This window comes from Poecilia latipinna, unplaced genomic scaffold (genome assembly GCF_001443285.1).
Source record: "Poecilia latipinna isolate Pla-1442-1.1 unplaced genomic scaffold, P_latipinna-1.0 Scaffold1315, whole genome shotgun sequence".
NCBI lineage: Eukaryota > Metazoa > Chordata > Actinopteri > Cyprinodontiformes > Poeciliidae > Poecilia > Poecilia latipinna.
Window position 1 is genome coordinate 25854 of NW_015113931.1, and position 22071 is coordinate 47924.

Consider the following 22071-nt stretch of genomic DNA (forward strand, 5'->3'; position numbering starts at 1 on the left):
CACTGAAAATCTTTATTTAATAAAACACAAAATAAAAATCAACACAAAAACAAATCAGATGTTTTAAAAACAAGGTAGCATCGATGTGCCAAGACAGAAAACAATGGATGTGCGCTCACTTGGCGTTTTATAAGATAAACCTGGCAACAGCTGCAAAGATAAAAGCTCACTCGGTGGCCATCTTTGTAATATTCGAGAGAAATTTGTTTGAAATTGCCTTCAGCTTTATACTATATTGCAGAGGGTGAGTGGTTTAGTTGTTCTGTGTTTTTATTATATCAATTAGTTCCAGTCAGACATTTACATATATAACTTCGACTTCTGCAAGTGTAGCTACTAAATTAGCAAGAGAATGCAGATCCACTGTTGTTTGCAGCAAACAAAGCTTATTTACACGGTAAATAATTTGTCATACTTTGCAATGAATCCTGCAGACAACAAAAAGTAAGAACACTTTAAAAGTGAACAAAAAGCTACCGTTTCCCCCTCGTCTTTCGTCTCGTCCCTTTTTCTTGCTGAAAAATGACTTTAGTTTCAGATTGCATAAAGTTCAAGCTAAAGTCTAGATAATAATTATGTTATGAATCTAGTGCAAAGTATTGGCTCAGAAGAGAAAATGAAGACTGCAAAACTTTGTACAAATCAGTTTGGAGTGAAATATATTCCAGTGCTTAAAGGTCTTACAGTAATAGCCATTAGTACCTGCTGCTCTCTCAACCTTGGAGGACTGTGACCTGGGCAGAGACCTGTAGAAATGACGTCACTGTTAACCCACCTGCTGCTTCGGCACCGTCACTCTGACTCAGCAGAACGGCCCCAACAGGTGTTCAGTCCCAAATGCTGGGCTTAAAAAGTCTTTCCCAGAAATCTCCTCTGCCCTCCGTCACAGGAACGTGCTGGGGTTGTCGGTGACGGCCAGGTGGAAGTACTCTGGCGGGCCGTCCTTCCTCAGACTGCCGTTGGTGTCTCTCCAGCGGACTCTGGTGGACAAGGTCTTCCTCTTCTCGAAGCCCTCTTTTCCAGCTCGGTGCTTCTCCAGGCTGGACACGATCATGTCTGCCAGGTCCTGTTGGAGCCTCTGGAAGTTCTCCCTGAGACAAACACAGACAGATCATCATCATGACCCTCGTACGTATTGAATGTTTGGCGTAAACGTAGTAAAGGCTTGACTCACGCCGTCGGTGGTGTGGGCAGGTTGTAGGTTCTTCCTGTGACACCTGTTAGCCAGTAGGTCATCTCCTTCCCTTTACCCTGAGAGTCAGGAAAACACAGACAAACTCCAAGTTTAAATGCAACGTGTGGTACATGTGTGGATCTAAGAGAGTAAAAATGAATCATCTCACCTTCAGGTACGTCTCTCCTCTTTTTTCAAACTCAAACTGGCAGTCTGTCCTCCGCAGGATGTTGATTGTGGACTGGCTGGCATGAATCCTCAGAGCTGGAGGAGAAAGTGGAAACCGCTTGTCAGATTTAGAGATCTGCTTCTTTCTAAAAGTTTTTATCTGGATGTTTTCACGTGTGCGTCTCGTCTTACGCAGGCCTGTGGACTCCATGCGAGACGCCGTGTTCACCGTGTCTCCAAAGAGACAGTAGCGAGGCATCTTGTGTCCGACCACGCCGGCTGCACACGGACCTGGACGTAGATCAGGGATGAGCAACATGGACTTAAAGTTTATCACAATATCTATGGAACTTTTTTAGGTAACCGTAGGCCGTGACTGCATGGTGCAGCAATCACAACCCAACAAACACATGATGCTCTTGAGAAACATTCCTATTTGTAAAACGACACAAAGTCTCACAAAAAACATTTGATTTGTGCAACTAAGCTGCACACAGCAACTACAGCAAATCATGTTTTCAAATGCATTGATATTTATTGATGCTTTTGTAGGTAGTTGGGTAGAAGAATCAGGAGTGTTTGGTACCTGAATGTACTCCAATGCGAATCCACAGAGGAATCCCCGGCAGGTGCTGCAACTCAAAAGTCCCAACAAACGACAGGAGGTCGAGGGCCATGTGGGCGATGTCCACCGCATGTCTGTCGCCATTTCGCTTGGGTAACCCTGACGCCACCATGTAGGCATCTCCTATCGTCTCAACCTGAGGCCAAAGGGAAACATTCACTCAAGGGAAAATAAATCAGGCTTTTTTCAATCTTGACCGTATCTCTCCACAAATTTGGGACCAATGAATGATCAAGAAACGTATACCCTAGAACCGGATCGCTCCCACCCGTCGGCTGTTGCACTGAGCTACCTTGTAGACGTCATGGTGATCCAGGATGCTGTCAAAGTTCTTGTATATCTCGTTCAGCATGTCCACCACCTCCATGGGGGTGCTGTAGTGGCACAAGGTGGTGAAGCCCACTATGTCGCTGAAATAGATGGTGACCTCCTCAAACAGCTCGGGTTCCACTCTTCCCGTCTCCTTTAGCGAACGCACCACAGGACTAGCCAAACACACGGAGAGGAACTTATCATTTTCAGCTTAAATGTGAAGATTTGTAGCATGTAGACATTCTGCATGTGTGTGTCCATGTCACCAGTCAATAAAGACACAGTCAGTAATAATACCATGTATTTAGTTTTAGGAGAAAATATGGCGACTTTATTTTGTCTCCAGGTGTCATAAAACAAAGGAAAAGTTGCAGAAATCATTTTTCCAGCTTTGGACCTGCTCTGGTTTAGTTCCAGGGTTTTTCAGTAAATGGCCGTACCCAGGCAGCAGCATGAAGTTGAGGCGATCCGCTCGGTCCCTCTCGGCTTTGTACAGAGCCGTTCTCTCCTCCACCAAACACTCCAGAGTCCTGGAGTACATCTGCAGCCGGCGGATCAGGTTGTCCATGTACGTCTCCGTGGCCTGGTTGTGCAAGTTACTGTGGAAATAAAAGCAAAAAAATAAAATAAAATTTGACTTTGGAACGTAACCTTCAGCCATATTTAATGTTTTTAAAATGATGTAAAGACGTGTTGACGTACCTGAAGATCTTTCCCAGCGTTAACTCAATCCTCTTGAAGTCTGGCCTTCGCTCAGGGTCTTCATCCCAGCAGCTCTTTATCAGCATGTAGAGCTGCGTTCACAGGCACACAGGAGGCAGAATAATGGGTCATTTATTCAGCTGGAGCTGATAAACACAGGCTATTTTTATAACACTTACAGTGCAAAGCAAGATTATAGATACTCCTTGAACTTTTTACTCTTTGTCACGTTACAATCACAAACCTCTCTGTGTATTTCATTTGGGTTTTATAAGAAAGACAGACCAATAATTATGAAGTTTAGTGGTTTACTTCACTTTGACAGCCCTAAATAAAATCTACTGGAACTAAATTTCTTCAAAGGTCATTTAACTAGTCAATAAAGTCTCACTACAGTATAAATAATTGTTCTTTAAAGGCTACCCTCAGATGAAGAGAGCTTTGTTCAGAGTCATTATTTGAATTAAAAACAACTTTGTAATTATCCACTAATTTGTTTTGGTCTATATCATGAAACCCAAATAATGTGAGATCATTTAAAAAAGATAAAGGGTTTTCATAGTTCTGTCAAGCTATGGATAATCACTCTGCTTTAAAACAACAGCTTGTTAATGTGATGTTTACCTCAATTTCTCTGTCTGATATTCCCTCAAAGTAGAGGTCTGGTCTGAAGAAGCCGTTTCCTCTGGGATACTGAACTCTGTGCAGTTTTTCTGAGAGATTACAGAAGAGGAACGTAAATACTAATAGGAGCTCAGTCACACACACACAGAGAAATAAGCTAAATTAAATCTTTTAACTAAAATGAACAAGCGGAGCGTTTTAGCGGCGACTTGCCTGCGGTGTTAAAGCAGGAGCGGGTGTAGAACGGCATTTGCCTCAGAACGATCTCGTGTGCGATGATGCCGTAGCTGTAGACGTCGCCTTTCTGCGACACGCCGTCTTTGCGGAGATGCTCCGGAGCCGTCCAAAGATCTGAAAGGCAGCGACGGAGAGAGGCTGAGTGCCCGATACTCTCAGGTTTAGGACGAGGGGTCAGAGGGCAACAATCACCTCTGCCTGGCATCAGGATGGTGTGGCAGCCAAAGTCTGTTATCTTGACAACCATGCGGTTGTCGACCACGCAGTTGGTGGACTTGAGGCGACCGTGGACTGGAATGCTGCTGGAGTGCAGGTACGACATGCCCTGTAAGGATGGGGGTGAAAAAGATTTGATGTTTTACAGAGCTTTGCAACAAACATTAATAAACTTTTGTTCACATTTTGCTGCAGTAGGAACCACAAGCCTCAGTGTTTTAGCTGGATTTTATGCAAACAGACCAACATAAAGTAGTGTGAAATTATAAGGTGGAATAAAAAAAAGAGTTTAAAAGGTTTATCCCTTCAAAATAAAACCCGAAAGACGCATTTTATTCAGTCCCATCAACTCTGATACCCCTAAATAAAACCCTTTGCAACCAATTCCTTTAAAAGTCACCTAATTAGAAAACTGAGTCCACCTGTGCCTCAATTTCAACAACACTAAAACTGACAGTGCAGATCACCTTTAACGCAACATCCCTACAAACAAACATGGTGTTGGCAGCATCATGCTGTGGGGAGGCGTTTCGTCAGAGTTGAAGTTGCTTCACTACTTTGTGTTTCACATAAAATTCCAATAAGAAACATTAAAGTTTGTGGTTGAAATGAGACAAAATGTAAAAAAAACAACAACTAAGTTTTATAGTATAACCTTCAAGATGTCACGTTGTGTTAATATTCATAAAATACTTTATTTTAAATTAATGCTGAAAACGGTTGAAGGTGCTGCATCTTTTTTTTTTTTTTTTTTGTTGAGTAAACGTCACATCAAGTACATGACAAAAATGCTCAGTTGTACACCAATCTGAAACCAAAGTTTTCAACGTGACACCAGGTAATGTTAATGTTACCTTCGCGATGTCGTACATGACGGATATTTTAAACTCCATGTCCATGAAGGTCTCGTCTGGGTAGGATATCCTGTCATTGAGGATGTACTGCAAGAAGAAAAAATAATAAACAAGCAAAGATTGAGTTTATGTTTTATGGCTTTTATCTCTGAGCTCACAGCCTCTGCCAGGTGAATGGGAAAAACTGGAACACTTAATAGACACTCTGTGTGTGTGTGTGTAAACCTCAGATAGTGTGCATTCACGCACACACCATTAGCGCGCTGCACAGAGTGTCATAAATCATAAAGAAGGCAATAAGGTTATTAGGAGCATTGTGGAAATAAGGCCACTGAGTAACAGGATGTGTGTCAGGATCCAGGAAGTGAGATCAGAGCAACGAGGACAGAAATGGTTTTAGCTGCTGATTCTAGGAAACATAAAAAGTTAATTCCTGGCTGCGCTAAACATGAACAGCACCGACTACATTTAATGGCATCCTGGGTAAAAGATGCATTTATTTTTTACTGTGGAACATAATCTCACATTAAAAAAATCTTTTAGAAACAACCTCTAAGTTTAACATATTTATTTTGTGGTTTAAAAAAACAACAACAAAAACATTAACATCGTCTTTTTTTTTTTCAAACTTTTCCTTATTCTGTTAAAAACGTCTTTTGTTGTTTTTGCACAAATTTCGCACATTTCCTTCAGTCTTAGAAAGCTATTTTTAATAGCTCCGCGGTTTTATTTTTGTCCTACAAAGCACAGGTGTCAAACTCACGGTCCGGGGGCCAAATCTGGCCCCCATAGCTATTCAAGTGGCCGTCTGGACTTTAAACTCTAAACTCCCATAACTAGAACTTTAAGATAAAAGTTGTGAGCTTAAATATTATTCTATCAGTCAAAACAAATCAGATTCTATTTGTGTACTGACAAATTACATCAAAGTAAAAAAATGTTCCTCAGTATTATCATCTTTAGTTCTTTTCTTTTACGTTTAATCTTGTATGAATCTTCCAGCTTTAATTTGTGTCAATTTGCACACAAATTTCTCCACTAAGGGATAATTACATTATTATTCTGTTCTATTATTCCAAAATGACATTAGTTACATGTATCAATGTCATCAAGCTGTTAATACTTTGCACTACCGCCTTTTACCTTCAGGGCATTATGTTATTAAAAACAATTATTTCTTAATATGGATTTATTTTTTTCACATTCAAATTAAAGGTCAAACTCTTTAATTTGAGAACACGTCACTACAATAACAATAAAAAAGTATTTATATGAAGGCATTCTACACATTTTTTCCGTCGTTTCATAAATTTAAAATCCGTCTTTCTTTCATCCAGTTCTGCTGAGCTCAATGACTGACACTGACTGTGTTTTTGAAATACAACTAAAGAATTTATAGAGCGATAAAACACAGAAAAAGGTGGGAAATAAAGGTGAAACCAGAGGCAGGGTGGGTCTGGTCCTACCCTGAGGGATCCCCGCTGGCAGAGCTCAAACACCCCGAAGATGCCGTACTCGAACTTCACTGTGCCGTAGAACTTGGTCAGGTTGTAGTAATCGATCCGCAGCAGCTGCAACACAAACAGATGTAACATCAGCATATGTGGCATAGATGAATATCTGTACTGTGTGTTTTAGTAGAAGCTTCTGAACAAAACTCAAAGGATCTCACAGTGTTGAGCTCAATTTTCTGCTCCTCGGTGAAATCTCCTTCTGCATGCTTCAGCTCCTTCAGGATCACAGGCTGGGAAGGATTTTAAACAAACATACAACTATTTGTTTGCAATGCACTTGTGGATTTCTGGAAGCAAGAATAAAATTACCTTCTTGTCGTAGCAGCCCCGCTGTCTGAAGTAAGTGCTGTCCTTCCTCTTATCGTCGTCGATCTGTTTCCAAAAACAACAAACACGGATTTTAAACGGACAGATTATTATGAAAGGATTCCCACATTCATTAATTTAATAGATGCTACACACCGGGAAAGAAAAACGAACTACGTAAATCAATTTTTACCCATTCAAGTCAATTGGATTAGGGTCTGAACTTTGACTAGACCATTCTAACACATGAATGTTATCTGAACCATTCTACAGAACAATGAAAAAGAAAAACATGCGATCCGATTTTATAAAAAAAAATTTTTTTAAATGTGTTATAAGTAACTAATTTATCCAAGTAAAGTTTAATAAGTTGTCATGTCAAGCAAATGTAACATGTAACAAATTAACAAATTTTTTTTTTAACATGGATCATGTGCAGGATAATTATTTTACTATTGCAAATGGACGGGCAGATGGCTACATTAATAGGTAGTCTTCATGTTGTTCCCAAAGAAATCTACTATATAGTCAACATTTTCAATTGTGCAAATAAATTTTATATATCATACAATGTTTTACAATGCAAAAAAAAAAAAAAAGAAAAAAAAAAGGAAAAACCTTTGGAGCCCCCCAACAGCTGCAGCCCTGGGCTACTGCCGCTACATTCTGGCCCAGGCTGCTGGTGTGAACAACAAAAAGTCGCTGCTGGACTTTCTGCCCGTCTCTCAGTTGTTCTCAGTGGGTTTCAAAGTCCAGATGATTGCATTGTGACCTCATGGCTTGTTTACTGGGTTGGACTAAACAGTCGCCAGACTCTCTTATAGTTGGTGAAGAAGAGTTAAAAATTCGACTTTCAGCCGTTCTACATGATAAAGATTCCTTATGTCTCTTTTCACTGGCATTGATGTTTGTTTATAAAACACCAATGCCAGTTTAGAGGTTCAGTTTGTTACTGGACGACAGTCCTGACCTTCAGAGAGACTTCCTTCTCATCAAGAGGACCAATCAGGTGCGGACTGAGGTGGGACCACTTCTTCTGCATCTGACGCTCCTTCCTGTTCTGCCTGGCGGCGTTCACAGACAAACAGTGGGGTTCAGTCAAGTGGTGCACAATCACAAAATGTCTTTTTTTTTTTTTTTTGTAGTTTATCTCTGTAGTCGCTCAGAGAGGCTCAAAGAAAGGAGAGCGGGAGGCGTTTGCGTTTACAGACGGGAAACGTTTCCGGTGTTTACCTGTAGAAGATGAGAGCGATGGCGGTCACCACGACAACGCTGACACCCAAAACGATCACGATCACGTCCTGTGTACCTAAATCTGAAGAAAAACACACATTAGTTAAACAAGACGTAGATCTTTAACAGCTGCTGAAATAATCCTGCAGTACGATGTTATACAGCGGCAATGAAACGTTTTCACGTCAAATGAGACCATGAGGAATAATTTCCGACTTCTCTTATGTGATGTTACATTTCTCCTGTACGATTCAGGTTGGAAAGCATATTATAGAAAAAGTCAAAGGTAAAATAAATAACTGATCTGTTTGCATAATTGTGCATTGTTAATGTTACTTGTAAGTTCGTTTTGTCTTATTTCAAGTGAGCTCAGATTTTTGCTCTAGAAACTTTAACACTTTCTTTACCTTCTGGATTTTCCGGTTCATCGTCAGGAAGTTGGCCTTTCCAGCCCAGAGCCGGGTTCGGGTGGGTTTCAATGGTTCTGTTTTGTGATGAATCGAACACTAGCAGAGTTTCATACTGTGTGAGACGAGAAACCAGAAATCAAAACACGTGCTCCTGTTGTTTTGTCTGCGCTGGCTGGTAAACCAACCCTGAGCTCACCTTCCCGGTTTTCACTGACGTGTAAATAAAGGAGAAGTTCACGTCTCTGTCTCCGTGCTTATCGAGCACAACGTGTCCTCCCATACCTGCGCCAACAACAACACATAAACATGCACTATTAAACTGCAATAAACAAATACAGCACACCTCTGAACAGTTTAAAAACAAACACACAAACAAAAAGAGTCTCTGGAGTCAAAGTCGGTACGTAAATCTGCTTCTGGATATTCTCTAATATGATCTAATATGGCTGAATGAAAATAAGTATAAAAAAAGGCTTTTTTCTCAAACACTTGACAATTGTCGCCAGCGTTTGGCTTAGAGTGTGATCCCTGCTTCCCAGTTTGGTTTGTTCAGCTTTTGTCTTTAAAAAATTAAACCCTGATTTTAAAAATCTTCGTCCGATGCCAAAACTTGTTTGACAATCTGAAACTTTTAAGTGCAACCGAATGCAGAGGAACTTGCCAAAAATCACAGGATTTGTCGCAAAATTGCCGTAAAACATGTGAAAAAGTAGATGATGAACTTCATTATGGATCATAAACTGGAGGACATTAAACGTTCAGCTCATTAAGCCAAACAGCTGATAGCAATCATTCTTTTTGTAAAGGGTCAAAGGTCAGATTACGCTTTCATTCATAAGCCACGCCCACCATTCAAGACACTGCCTTACGGAATAACTCTGAATGAATGAATGAATGAATGAATGAATGAATGAATGAATGGCCACAAAATTCAGGCCAAATTAATAAACATCTCATCAGATTGGAATAACAAACAGTTTGGAATAACTTTTTTTATTATAATAAATACTATTTTCTGCTGTTTTATACTCATACAGGTAAAATGGAGCCTGAACTCCCATTTATTGAATCGTCCAAAGATTCGATAAATTTATGGTTTTAATTCTGCGAGTCACAGCTGAGCCGTGGATGTTGATGAAGTCGGCTGATCAGAGTCTGTCTCACTTCTGACTCTCCTCTTTTACACCCTCCAAGGTAAAAGATTGGCAGTAAAGTCCTTCGTCACTCAGCCTCTAAAAGACTGTAAGCTCCAGATAGTCATTTGTATTTTAATCAGGTTTAATTATGGCTGTTGCCTGGTTACTAATTGTTTCTTTAACCAGTTGTGTTTAGTTTAGAGTTAGTATTTCCTTGTCTTGATGTTATTCGTCTGATCTCCTGACAGTGCGGCTCACCCTCGATAGTCACGTTTGCGAACGGGTTGTGATTCACGTCTTCAGACTTCCTGCCAAGCCTTTTGCTCATCAACCGATCTCTAAGCACTTGTCCAAAGAGCAGAGCTCCGTCATGGTATCCAGCCATGTAGTCATTTATCTGCCCACAAAGAAAAATCAAACTAATCAACAACATTTTCAAACCGGTTTCACCGTCTGGTCTCTGTTGGATATCCGCTCACCATGTTGTTGTATGAGGAGTTTGAGTTGTAGCTGTAGTTCCTCTGCGGCAGAGTGACGACCAGGACGTCTTGCATCCATTCGTGGGCCATTTCATTGATGTAATATTCAGGGCTAGATTGAGGAAAAAAAAGGTCATACCCCGGGGAAAATGTCTTGCATCACTTTTTGTTTTTCTTTGTCCTTCGATTGTTCAAAATTCAGAGTGAACTTACTTATAAAGATCAAGCAGAATGAACAAGGTGTCTGGGTGAATCTGGTCCACGTCGCTCTTGATTAAAGAAATTTCTTCTGGGCCGCCACATAAAATAATAACTGAAAGAAAAAAACCTGTTCACCACCTACATTCTGATTATTCACCTGCCTGACAAGAACAATGCAGCAAATTCACTCTAAAACAAAATAAAATAAAACAAAAGTTGTTCTCACAAAATTACAAGATTTACAAGAAAATGGTTCAGATCTGTGCAAATAGAAAAAAATATCTTAACATTTTTAAAACATTTCCCTTTTTGTAGATTTTTCTTAGCTTTTTCTGTTTCATGGTAGATTAATATTGTTAAAAAAACAAAGTAATAATAATAATAAACTCACTGTTGCTGTGGCGTTTTGAAGTCTTCATGATGTTCTGCAGGTCCTTCTTTTCCCGCACCATCACCCTCTGAGTTTGAGACGCGAACCTCGCAGACGGCGCCTCCAGCGCGTTAATGTACCTTTTTTTGGAAAAGCAGAAAACCGAAGATGATGGAGAGGAAGGTAAAAGTGAAGTCGGGTTAAATTCCCAGCGGCTCACCAGAAGCAGTCTTCGGTCGCATTGTTCACTTGTTTCTTGTACACGTAGAATTTATCCCACTCGGGCTTAAATCTCAGCTCCTCGGTCTTGAAGTTGAGGAACAAATCGATGATTTTTCGAGCCGGAGGCAAAGTGCGGGTCAGTTTGGGCTTGTAGTCGCAGGAGAGGCCGAAGCTGCCAGCAGAGATGATGGGAATGCTCAGGGTCAAGCCGATCTCCTCGCTGTGGAAGAGGGTGAGTGTTAAAGTGGACTGAGAAGATGTGTTTGGTCAGAGAAAACCTTTAGCTGTACTTACTCCACTAACTGGAAGGTGGCGAAAGTACATGAAGGTCCCAGCATGACGCATCCAACTTCATTGCTGTGCTGCAACACATTACAGCACAAAACGATTGAATGTTGATCACAAATGGGTTTAAAAGTCTGTCGATAATTCACTCCCTGGAAACAATGCTCAACATTTCACTGCAAATACTCTGAATTTTACCAAACATTTTTGGTCTAGTTTCTAGTTGATATCTTAGTGAACTTGAATTAAGATAAAACTAACTTACAAATAACTTTTCAGTAAGATATACGAGCTCGTATTAAGTCAGTAATTACTTCATATTTAGCTGTACTTACACAAAGTAGTGCGGAGCAGAGAAGTGGATGAACATGATATATAGTTTTCTACATTTTTACTGGTAAAAACCAGAACTGGACGCTTTGCAGTTCAGCCCCCAACTCTCTGATACTCCTAAATAAAATCCAGTGAAACCAGTTCCACTTAAAGAGGAAAAGCTTTATTAAAATGTAGAAAACTGTGTGTCACGTATCGTATCGTTTATCATTTACCGCGATACATTTCTTATTGTGATGAGAGTTTTGATATATCATCGTCACAATAAATTCCAATTAATGTTTATTGTCGAAATTGTTGTTTTACTGTTTTCTTCACTGTTTGTTCAATCAAGAAAGACAAATAAATCTGATAATGTGATTAAATGCTGTTATTGTGTGCAGTTTAGTGGAAGAAAATCACATTTCTTCATGTGACTGGTGTCCTAATGAAGCGCATTACAAATGGGAATGATTTTAAGAGCAGTATTTATATTTATGGGATGTGATTGCTGTGCAAAAAAATGAGCAAAAACTTTTTATCATCGCTTTTATCATTATCACAAAATATTATGATAAAGCCTTACGTCCATATCGCCCACCTCTAGTATCACATTTCTCTCACTTTTTTGTTCTGTGCTGATCGTTCATAAAAAACTCCAATAAAATTTGTATGAGATGTGAAAAAAATCCTAAAGATTTGCTGATATTTTTGTTTTGCACTCTTTGCTCTCTATAGGTTGGACTGTTTTCTGCATGCAAATTACAACAGGCAGGTAGTTTGTAGTTTGCCCCAAAAAATAGAGAAATTGCATGAATCATTATTTTCTAAAAAGTTTCTGATAAACATGACCTCACAGCTGTATGTAAAAAGACCCAGCTTCATATTAACAGTGGCCGGTCTTTTTGTTGCAATGTAAGACATGGAGTTTGTTGTTATGTTTTTATTTCTGGCGGTTTCAAATAATCTACATGTAAATAAAACTAATTAAAACTCCAAATCTGAAATGAAGCTAATAGCGGAAATTCAACCTGGAAGACTCCATCCCCTCCGTTCGTCCATCGGCGTCATGCTCATCTCAGTCCTCAGCGCTGGACCTCACCTGGCGTGTCCAATCATCAATCAAGCTCAGCATAAAAGGATCCACACCCAAGTCGTCGGCCGCTTCCCAGCTGCGTTCAACCCACCACCTCCCCTTCTCCACCCACATCCTTTGGCTCTCCAGGATGGCACCCTTTCCAGACCTCCACCACCAGTGTCGGGCCCCGGGGGAGAGCATCCCTAATCGGTTATCGGGATGTTCATCGAGTTCACATCAAATCTCAGCTCAGATCAGCTGCCGGGGCCCGAGCGCCAAAGAACTGTTATGCATTGCTGTCATTAAACCTTTTAATTGTTCCTTTTTCTTCGTCTGAGTCTTTCCAGATTGAAATAGACTCATAGTGTAACACAGAAACTTTTCTTCCCCTGAACTCTTAAATATTCATATTTCATTATAAATCTGAAGTTGGTTGTGAAGGAAGCAGGTCGTTTTATTGAGCTTCCAGATCCTGCGCCATGCGGCTGCGTTGTGAGCAGGACGCTGATCTTTGTGCACAATGAGAGCCACGGCAACCGTTTGCTCTGGCAGCGGCGGCAGATATACAGCCAAAAGCTAATCTCGCTGTAATAAAATTAAAACGCAAAAGGGGAACTTGTGGTTCAGATCCTGTCACTATTGATGGTCTCCAAATAAAACCCAAGTGTCAGCGGCCTGACACTTCCACCTTACCGACTTGGAAATATCTGAACCCTAACAAGTGCACCGCATTTAAAAAAAGAAAAAAAAAAAACAAAAGTAAATTTCCTCTGAACACATTTGACCAAACTCACATCCAGCTTCTTGAGTATCGCCACTCCTTCGCAGGTGCTGCTGCCGCAGCCCTGCCGGTTGTACACGGTGGTGTTGAACCCGTTGTAGTTGGCCGTCAAAACGAGGTCCAGGTCTTGAGTCATGCAAAACAGATAAGACATATTAATATAAAATTTCTTTTATTGATCTCCAGGGGTTATTAAAGATTAGATTAGACCGACTTTTACCACCCAGAGATAAACTATTTGCCTGTAGTTTCTCTCGGAAAGTATGCCACTGATTAGCCGTTATCGACAACGAAACGCTCAACGTTGTAAGAAATGTGATAAACAGCCGAGTTAGGCCGTTATGTTAGGATGGTGGAGAAACAAGGACACCAGCGTATTAATGCTTAAACTGGATCATATTCTTTTTACATCATGTATTTGTTATATTCATGTTTGTTCAGGTTTTTTTTAGTTCATGTTTCTGGGATTGTAGAATCAAAGCGGTGTGTCTTATAATTGCCAGCGTTCAGAGGATTTCTCCACAACTGAGCTGCGTGTTACAAACCCCATCGGATGCTGCAAAAATTTATTCACTGCTTTAAATACAAGCAAAGTTTTTGTGCGTGTAATTGTGGACCAATCAGCTGCTGCTGCTGTCTTTGTATCGTCTCCAAAATCTCACATTACTATTATTAGAGTTCATACTGGTTGTAGGTTTACATGGAACGTATTGGTGAGTCGATTTCATTCCGTCTTTGCATGCTGGAGCATTTCAGTTCATCAGGAGATGTAATAAATGCTATTAAAAGATTACCTATTAAGGGCTATTGAGACATCATTTATTGTGCAATTATTACAGCAGTAAGGTAGAATTTGCTACTCCAACGTTGCAGCAATAATCCAAAAATAGAAAGTATCTAATCTCATGCTACACTGTGCAGAGGTTCTGTCTGCCCTAATGAAGACTCTCTCATTTTAGCCAAGTCAAAATATTTATGGAATAATGAATATTTACATCCAGCCTCACTGATAAATAAAAACGATATGGTAACAAAAGTAAGTTGCCCTGTCCTGACGCAGCAGAGCACTGTAAACTGTGATATGAACTATATAAATTGGGCAACATAATGAGCGGGAGAATCAACAAAATGTGCTTAAGTTAAACCCTCATAAAGCAAGATCTTAGATACGCTTGAATATATTAGAAGATAAGAAACACCATCAGCAGCTTTGATCTGATGAATAATCTTTAACCTGAAAATTAACACGATGGCGACAGTAATGTGTGTCATAGTTGCTAAAACTCTATTAAAACCAAGAGGTTCGTGCAAACAGTGCTACGTTTGTTCTAAGTGCAGGTGGAGCATGCAGTCGTGAACTGATGCGTTTAACCAGTGAATTCTGGGAAAAGTTTCAGATACTCTGCTACCCTGAACAGAATTAATCAGTGAACAAATACATGAATATGTGAGCTAAAGGCCACACATGATGTGATGTCCACCCTGCAACGCTTCCCCTTTTGGTAGGATTATTCCAACTTGTCATAAATCTGATGATCAGACGTCAATAAATGTGTATTTTGTACTTAAACTTAAATCCATCCACAAAGTTGAACTCCTTCGATCGCATTAAAATATGAAAAATTAATGGTGTGGGTTTACATGTGTGAAAAACATAAAAAAAAAAAAGAAACAATAACAAATCTGAAATGTTATTGGATTAAAAACTTGATTCAGATCCATGTAAAGTTCCCATTTAGCTACAGCAACGGACATACAGTTTTACAGTAAACTGAGCAAATATGATTAATCATTTTAAAAGCACAAAAAATAAGAGACAGAAATTTATCTGGATAATTTGACTGAAGTTTTTATTAAATATTAAATAGTCTGGGTAGAAAAATTAAACCGATTTCTTTATCTTTCATGTGTTTTCAGCTCCACCGCTTTATGCATATATCTTAATTTTAATCTAAATTTTCTTGTTCTAATCATTTTTAAAATGTATTAACTGAAACTAGCCTGTGTAAATTATTAAATAATCTTCAATAAATAAAAAATAATTGGAGGAGATTATAGGAAAATCTATTTTTTTTTTTGAAGTAATAGTCCCATATTTTGCATTTTCTTTCTTTTACTCAACATATTCTACACACAAAATAAAGCATGCATTTTGATGGACATGTGTAAGTTAAATCTTGCTGAGATATTATTTATTATAAATGATAAAAATAAAAACAACAAAGTTTATTCTGAAGTATTTCCAAGCAGAAAAGTTAGAAAAATAAAATAGGTTTTTAAATGTTTGCTAATCTTTTGAAGGAGGGAAGAATTATGAAATGCAAAAACACCAAATTCATTATCAGCCATTTTGATTGTACACTGTCACGTTTAACAGTTTGTAGATCAATTCCAGCTCATATCAAGTGACTAACTCTTATTTATGAAATAATTAATAAATATATGTCAAAGTTCTTGGTTTTAGGCTGTTTTGTAAGCTACTGGAAACCAGTTTGTTTGGGTTTTTATGTTCACCATACCATTGTCGATGTTCTTCTGCCTGTCCTTCTCGATAGCTTGCTCCACGGCCGTCTGCACAAACGGCCGACTCCACTCGAAGTTGTTGTCCTCCAGAACAACGACGTTCATTTTGTATTTACGGTTTGATGCCAAGCAGTCGTCCAGCATTTTGTGGCCCGCCGCCACCAGTCCCACCGCTCCCAGCACTCCCAGGTACAGTAAACAGTCCCAGCTGCGCATTATTGATCCGGGAGATTTTCCTCAGGTCCTCACAAATCCGCGCCTCTTCCAGGTTTTGAGTGTCAAAATAAATAAATAAATAAATACGAGCCGGTTCGGGTGAACTGGTGGCCTTTACACGTGTCGGAGCTGAGCCTCTCCACTGGCGGCGAAAATCCAAAAACAGAAGTGAGAAGGTGGCGAAGCAGAAATTCTCCCGATTGACACTCCGGCATCAAGATAAGAGGAGAAAAACCAGCTTTTTTTTTTTTTAAGATGTTGACACTTAAACGTTTTCGGAGAGCAAGAACAATAGTAAGATTGCAGAGATAAAGTGTTTCCCTGAGCGCCTGGTGTTTCTTCAGCTGGAGTCTAAGATCAGCTCCGCTCCGTGTTGATGGAGGCGAGTCTGCCTGTCTAATATGAGTTAATGAACAACTACAAAGTGACAATCAGTGCACGGCTGAGAGGGAGGGAAGAGTGGAAAAAACTCCCACACTCCATCCAGACAAACATCCCACATTAAGAAAAATCACGAGCCTAAAAGAAAATCAATGTTTGAATTGTGTCTTATTAATGCTACGTGATCTTACTGTGTGTATTAGTACAGAAATCCTCTGCAGGATAAATAAAAACAGCACTCCTAAAAAGTATACCAAAATATTGTAAACATCGCCTGTTTGTCTGCTTTCTAACACAATGTCCCCCTTTTTTTTTTCTTTTCTTTTTTTTCTTTTTTTTTTGCTTTAAGGAGCAGAAGAAGCCTTTATGGTGGTAAAGGGGCAAAGGTCACCGGAGGCCCATAAAGCCAAGTAGATAAATATTGTTGGTTATAAAATCAAGGTGGATTTAGACAATAAAAGTCTGCTCGTAAACCATTGTCACCACTTTTTGAAAAAGCCCGTCCTTACCCAGCCGGATGCGCAAATCGAATTAGTGCTCATGTTGTAGAAGACCACTGGCTTTAACCGCATGGAGAGTCGAAATGTTGGCCTTTCTTAAAGTCGTGTGTGGAAACAGATTGAGGTCTTTGTGTTCAAAAACATCATTTGCATGTTTATATGCTCTCTAATTGCATGGTTTATATGGCAACACTTTGGCCATAACTGAGGAGACTGTAATCTAACAATTCTGAGTTTCTGTAGTTGATATGAATGGTGTCACATTTAAGATGATGAAGAATGCTTCAGTTTCACCTAATTCCATTTCTGTATGCTACATCATGAGTGTGATTTATATTTTAAACATAATTTATGTAGAGGCTAATTTAAAAACACAAATAATCTCATGTTACACCAAGCATTTGCTCCATCTGCACTGAATTTGACCATGTGGAATGGTTGGAGTGGCTCCAACTGATGGAAGCCTGACCTATTTTTTGTCCATTTCATTAATAAATATTTATCCATGTGGGGTTACTCTTTCCATGTCACTGAGCATTAAACAGAGGAAGACAATGACAACATGGCAATGTGAAATACAGCATGATGCATGTTTTATAATCTTTTAATCGCAACATGAAGCTGTAAAAAACTACAGAACTTCATAAAGAACAGAGAGGATTTATTTTTATTTCTTTATTTATTTTTTGTACTACGTTCCATCGCAATAGATTTGCAAATACGCCCTCGTCTATTTCCTATACAGTTATATAGGTTGAAATTTAGAAAAATGCATGAAAGGGCCTGAAAATATGAAGTTATTATATTATTACGTCTTTCTGTTTTTTAATAATATTATTATTATTGTATCTTGCTGTCTATCCCATCTGTTGCCTGAATCTGGTTTGGTCTGTCATGCTGTTGCTAATTTTAAAAAGTTAATAAGCGACAGGGTTGAACGCAAGTCTTGTTTTCCTCCTTCTATAAAGCAAATCAGCCACTTCTACAGTCCACATGATCCAGGCTGTGTAATCCTGTCACCAAACCAATAAAACAAGCAAACACATTTAGGCTCCTGTCCCACATTTCCTGCACATCACACACACCTTCCTGTCCGGTTGCCACCTTCCAGAGTCGTAAACATCTCGAGCAAACAGACGGATGACGCTGCAGTAACACGGCTGGATTGGGGACAACGACCTTTTAGCACCTTTACATTTCCACATGAAGAGGCTTTCCAGCTATTTCAACACAGCAAAGGAAATAACAGAGTGTCTCTGTGTTGCCTGGGTTGTGAAACAGCAGCTGGACAATTTGTGGTGTTCCCATCAGTACGACACAATGGGTCAGAAGAGTTTTCCATTATCCATTTATTACATTTATTCATCTCGCAGCGACAGAGAGATTCCCAGCTGTGGTTCGAAATGCTACTAAGAGCAAAAGATGAATAAATGCAAAATAAATCCATTAAAATATCAGTGCGTTAGCAAAAACAGCATAAACCTACAGTTTAATATAAATTCATCAAATGCATTTACTCAATGTAAATGTGTTTTCTAGTTAATCTAATGACAGGACAAACTAAAAGCTGATAAAAAGCAGAACATTCAAATTTAGTACATAATCACGACCCATCATTGAATTGATGTTGACTTTTTGCTAAAAATCTGTTATTTTTACTTCATGGAAACAAATATGGAGGTTATCTCGAGTTTTAAAGTTGTGAGGAACCTTGTCTCCTTCCTCAATGAAATAAGTTTCTTTTAAGAACCAGACAGAATCTCCGACCTGTTGAGCCACAGGATTATTTACTTCCACTACATACATCTTAAACCTGAGAGTCGAATCAAAATTCACTCATAAGTTTCACTTTTGACATAAAAAATATTGGGAAGAATCCTTAAGTTTTAACTATTGGAGGCATGATTATTTAAGCCAAACAGAAACGCTTGTCATTGTATGTGATAACTTTAGTCACATTCTTGTGTGTAGAAATGACAGTGTCATCTGCATACATTATAATTTCAACACACTAGCAGGAGGTATTTAGGGCTCAAATTGACGACCGGGAGCCTTAAGACATCATCTCTACTGTAAAACATGGTGGTAGCAACAAGATGCTGTGTGGATGTTTTTTTTTATCAGCAGGGACTGGAGGTCAAAGTTTATGGGAAGATAGATGAATCAACCCCCCAGATGGCTGTCTGGTTCCCACTGATCCATGTTCTGGTAGATGTTTCTTCCAGTGAAAGCAGAGTTTTCCTTTCAGCTTGTTGCTTACTGCATGTATGAGGGAAGTAAACAACTCAAGTGATTGCTCAGTGTTGCCACATCCTCATTCAGGGATAGTGAAAGCTACAACTTAGTCACTTGATGCCACCTGCTGGGTTTCCTTGGATAACTCTTTATCCAGTTTGAATAATAAACTGAACTTCACTTCTCTGTTTGGTGCAGCGAGGAACAATTTAGAGTTTTACTGACTTGGAATCTGTCTGTATGTTTGGATTGGATTGACATTTTTCTTCTGGGTTTGCTTATTAATTAGGTAATTAAAACATATTAAATGGACTCAGCTACAAAGAACAAATTAAGAGCTAGAAAGAATATTGGGAGTGGAAAATGTGATAATTTTGAGGAAAAAAATATTGAAAACCTTAGAAACTATGAGAATGAAATCTATCAGAGAACACAGTTTATGCTGATGCCATAAAAAGAAACAACTTGAATAGTCAGTGCGCAGAATTAATTTTGATATTGTCCACATAAAGCAGACTTTTGTCCTGTTTAACATTTTGGTTTATAACTAAAGGGAAAAAAGGAGACGTAAGAAAAAACTCACCCACTGACCTTGTGATCTGAAGTAATTGCACATTTAAAACACTAGGGGTCAGTGTAGAAGCACAAATAGCTGAGCACTGGGTCAGGAAACGTCACGTGACTGCGTTTATACAAACTTAAATTGATTATTAAATTGAGTATTTTTGAAGTTTCTAAAAACAAAAATATTTTTTCTACAGTACTGAAGCTGCACTCTACTTGTTAAAACGACATCCACAAAAAAGAAGAAAGCAGTATTGATCAATTTGATTCCTAAGTCTTGAGTGAACAGCTTTGAATAATCTGAATACATCCCACAATGAGAGGGATGTATATTAAACAAACATAATTCTAACTCTTTCTCCAGGCTTAGCGCAACACGCAGAGAACATGGAATAGGCTGAAATATCTCAACAAGCAACACATGATACCCTCTGTCTGGAGAAATTCAAGAATAGATATAAATGGCATCAATCAGTTTGTATAGGTTTAAAAAGTCATTTTGAAAATCTAGCAAAATACACAGAGGGTCTTTATGCACAAAACATGGAACAATGCTGAACCTTTATAGAAACTAAATTTAACATTTCTTCACATGCCTCAGTTAATGTCAGTGTTCATGATTCAACAGTAAAAAAGAAAGAGAGGGTTTTCTGTTCTTCTGACTAAAATGAACTTAAACTCCAAGGCCCAGGTTCAAATTTATCCAAAAACCTCTTGATGATCCACAACAGCTTTTGGGAAACATTCTGTGGAAGGATGAGATGACAGTTTTTAAACAGAAGAGAAAATCTTTACATTGTAAATATACAATGCTTTCTTTACATTTTGCTTTTAGAATGTAAGGAATAATAATATAACATAACATAGCATATCATACTATAATATAATGTAGAATGATATAACACATCAAACTATTCTATAATATAATATAATATAATATAATATAATATAATATAATATAATATAATATAATATAATATAATATAATATCCTTTCTCCTTTGTTGTTTGTTTACTTTCTCACTTGAACTCATCCTTGCAGGTGAAAGGTCAGCCGCCTGTTGCCCCGCCCACTCTCCACGTCACTGCCTGGCTGTGAATGGGCTCCGGTGTGGTACAGCGCAGCGGAGGAAACAGCACGTACTGCACGCTGAAGTGGAAACCTCGCTGTCACCCTGAGCCAAACCGACCCGAACCAGAACCGAAGGACCGGGACGCCGCTTCCAGCTCGGACAGGACGACAAATATCGACCTTAAGCTTCCAGTTTGAGTCTGTCTTTCAGAGTACTTCTGGACACCAGCATGTAGTTTCTCCTCACGTGAAATTATACGAGAAGCTCGAGACTGAACCTCCCACTTATAACTTATATCTTTAGAGAAGAAAACAGCGGGGCGAGCCGCCCAGAAATGGAGACTTTAAACGGCTTTTCCTCACAGCGAAACATCCTGTGTCTGTTTGACGTGGACGGCACACTGACACCGCCGAGAGAAGTAAGCTCCCATCCATCCAACAAGCATCCTATTGTTGGTGCTTGCCTGTCAATAGAAGCGTCTTTCTTTCTTCTTACAGCAGCAGCAGCAGCTCCATCCTCCTCTGCTGCTGCTCTCTCTCCGGCTGCATCCTTTGCCTCCCACTCTGAGGAGAGCACACTGTGTCCTCACGGCATCACGTCCTCATTCATACAGTCTGAAGACGTTTTTATGCTGCTTCCTCCAGAGTTAACACGGCGCATCGAGCTGCTTAAAATTGTATATTGTCACTTCACGCAACTCTTGTTTATTCGACTCTTCCATTGGCTTGCTGTTAATATTCTTGGTTTCCATTGAAAAATAATGCATGTGTGCAGATTTAGTAATAATAAAGTGCTGGTTGTTGCGTTGGGGCTTATCTAGAGCGATTGCTTAATGTGTTTGTGTGTCTGCACAGTTCACACCTCCAACAGTCACAACATGAAACTTTACAGTCATGTTATCACAATGTTATGATACTTCAATGACTAAGATTTAGTTGTTGTTTTTTTTTTGCTCTCAGCAGTGTACACTCCGAAAGGAACATCTGTTATCAGATAATAGATGTTGTTGGTGAATAAAAAAATAATAAAAATAAAACACTAAAAAGTACATGTTTTTGTAATTTGCAGAAAATCGACCCGAAGCTGGACGAGTTCTTCCAGACTCTGCGGAGGAAAGTGAAGATCGGCATCGTGGGAGGGTCGGACTACCCGAAGATAGCCGAGCAGCTCGGGGAAGGAGACGACGGTGAGCAGGCCGCTTCCTGTTCCAACCGCGTTTTGTTCTTGTAGGTTTTAGCGCATCAACTCGAGCCTCCTGCTGCAAACTCTGTGAAACTGGGAGTCAGTCTGAGGAGAGGAGTTAGGAGAACAGAGAAAGAAAACGACCTGAAACCCAGAGAA

At 39.3% G+C, this 22071-nt stretch overlaps 2 protein-coding genes and 1 long non-coding RNA gene across 4 annotated transcripts in view; 2 read left to right on the top strand and 1 right to left on the bottom strand.

The window, feature by feature from the left end:
* Positions 1–685: 685 nt before the first annotated feature.
* On the bottom strand, positions 686–20762 carry gucy2ca (guanylate cyclase 2Ca). 2 transcript variants are annotated; one of them, XM_015055409.1, is made up of 27 exons: positions 20674–20762; positions 13253–13365; positions 11078–11145; positions 10782–11003; positions 10583–10701; positions 10204–10303; positions 9991–10102; positions 9770–9908; positions 8572–8657; positions 8373–8487; positions 7966–8047; positions 7703–7796; positions 6736–6798; positions 6585–6656; positions 6379–6483; positions 4913–4999; positions 4035–4167; positions 3819–3956; positions 3606–3694; positions 2982–3073; positions 2720–2878; positions 2260–2452; positions 1929–2103; positions 1535–1633; positions 1344–1438; positions 1175–1251; positions 686–1091 (listed from the first exon to the last, which is right to left on the bottom strand). In XM_015055409.1, the coding sequence occupies exons 3-27, from the start codon at positions 11119–11121 to the stop codon at positions 884–886; spliced, it is 2898 nt and encodes a 965-aa protein (XP_014910895.1). In that variant the 5' UTR covers positions 11122–11145; positions 13253–13365; positions 20674–20762; the 3' UTR covers positions 686–883. The 2 variants fall into 2 exon arrangements, with proteins under 2 accessions (XP_014910895.1, XP_014910893.1); XM_015055407.1 differs by lacking the exon at positions 20674–20762 and adding an exon at positions 15759–16656.
* On the top strand, positions 15864–17367 carry LOC106961600 (uncharacterized). Its single transcript, XR_001427806.1, has 2 exons — positions 15864–15951; positions 16709–17367. It is a non-coding gene; the product is annotated as an uncharacterized LOC106961600 (long non-coding RNA).
* An 18-nt stretch (positions 20763–20780) lies between the features above and the next one.
* The window catches only part of pmm1 (phosphomannomutase 1), a 14208-nt gene continuing 12917 nt past the window's right edge, over positions 20781–22071 (top strand). The window contains exons 1-2 of the mRNA XM_015055426.1: positions 20781–21148; positions 21799–21916. Of these exons, the coding sequence (XP_014910912.1) occupies positions 21065–21148; positions 21799–21916 (202 nt within the window). The 5' untranslated portion in view covers positions 20781–21064. The remainder of the gene's footprint in view (positions 21149–21798; positions 21917–22071) is intronic.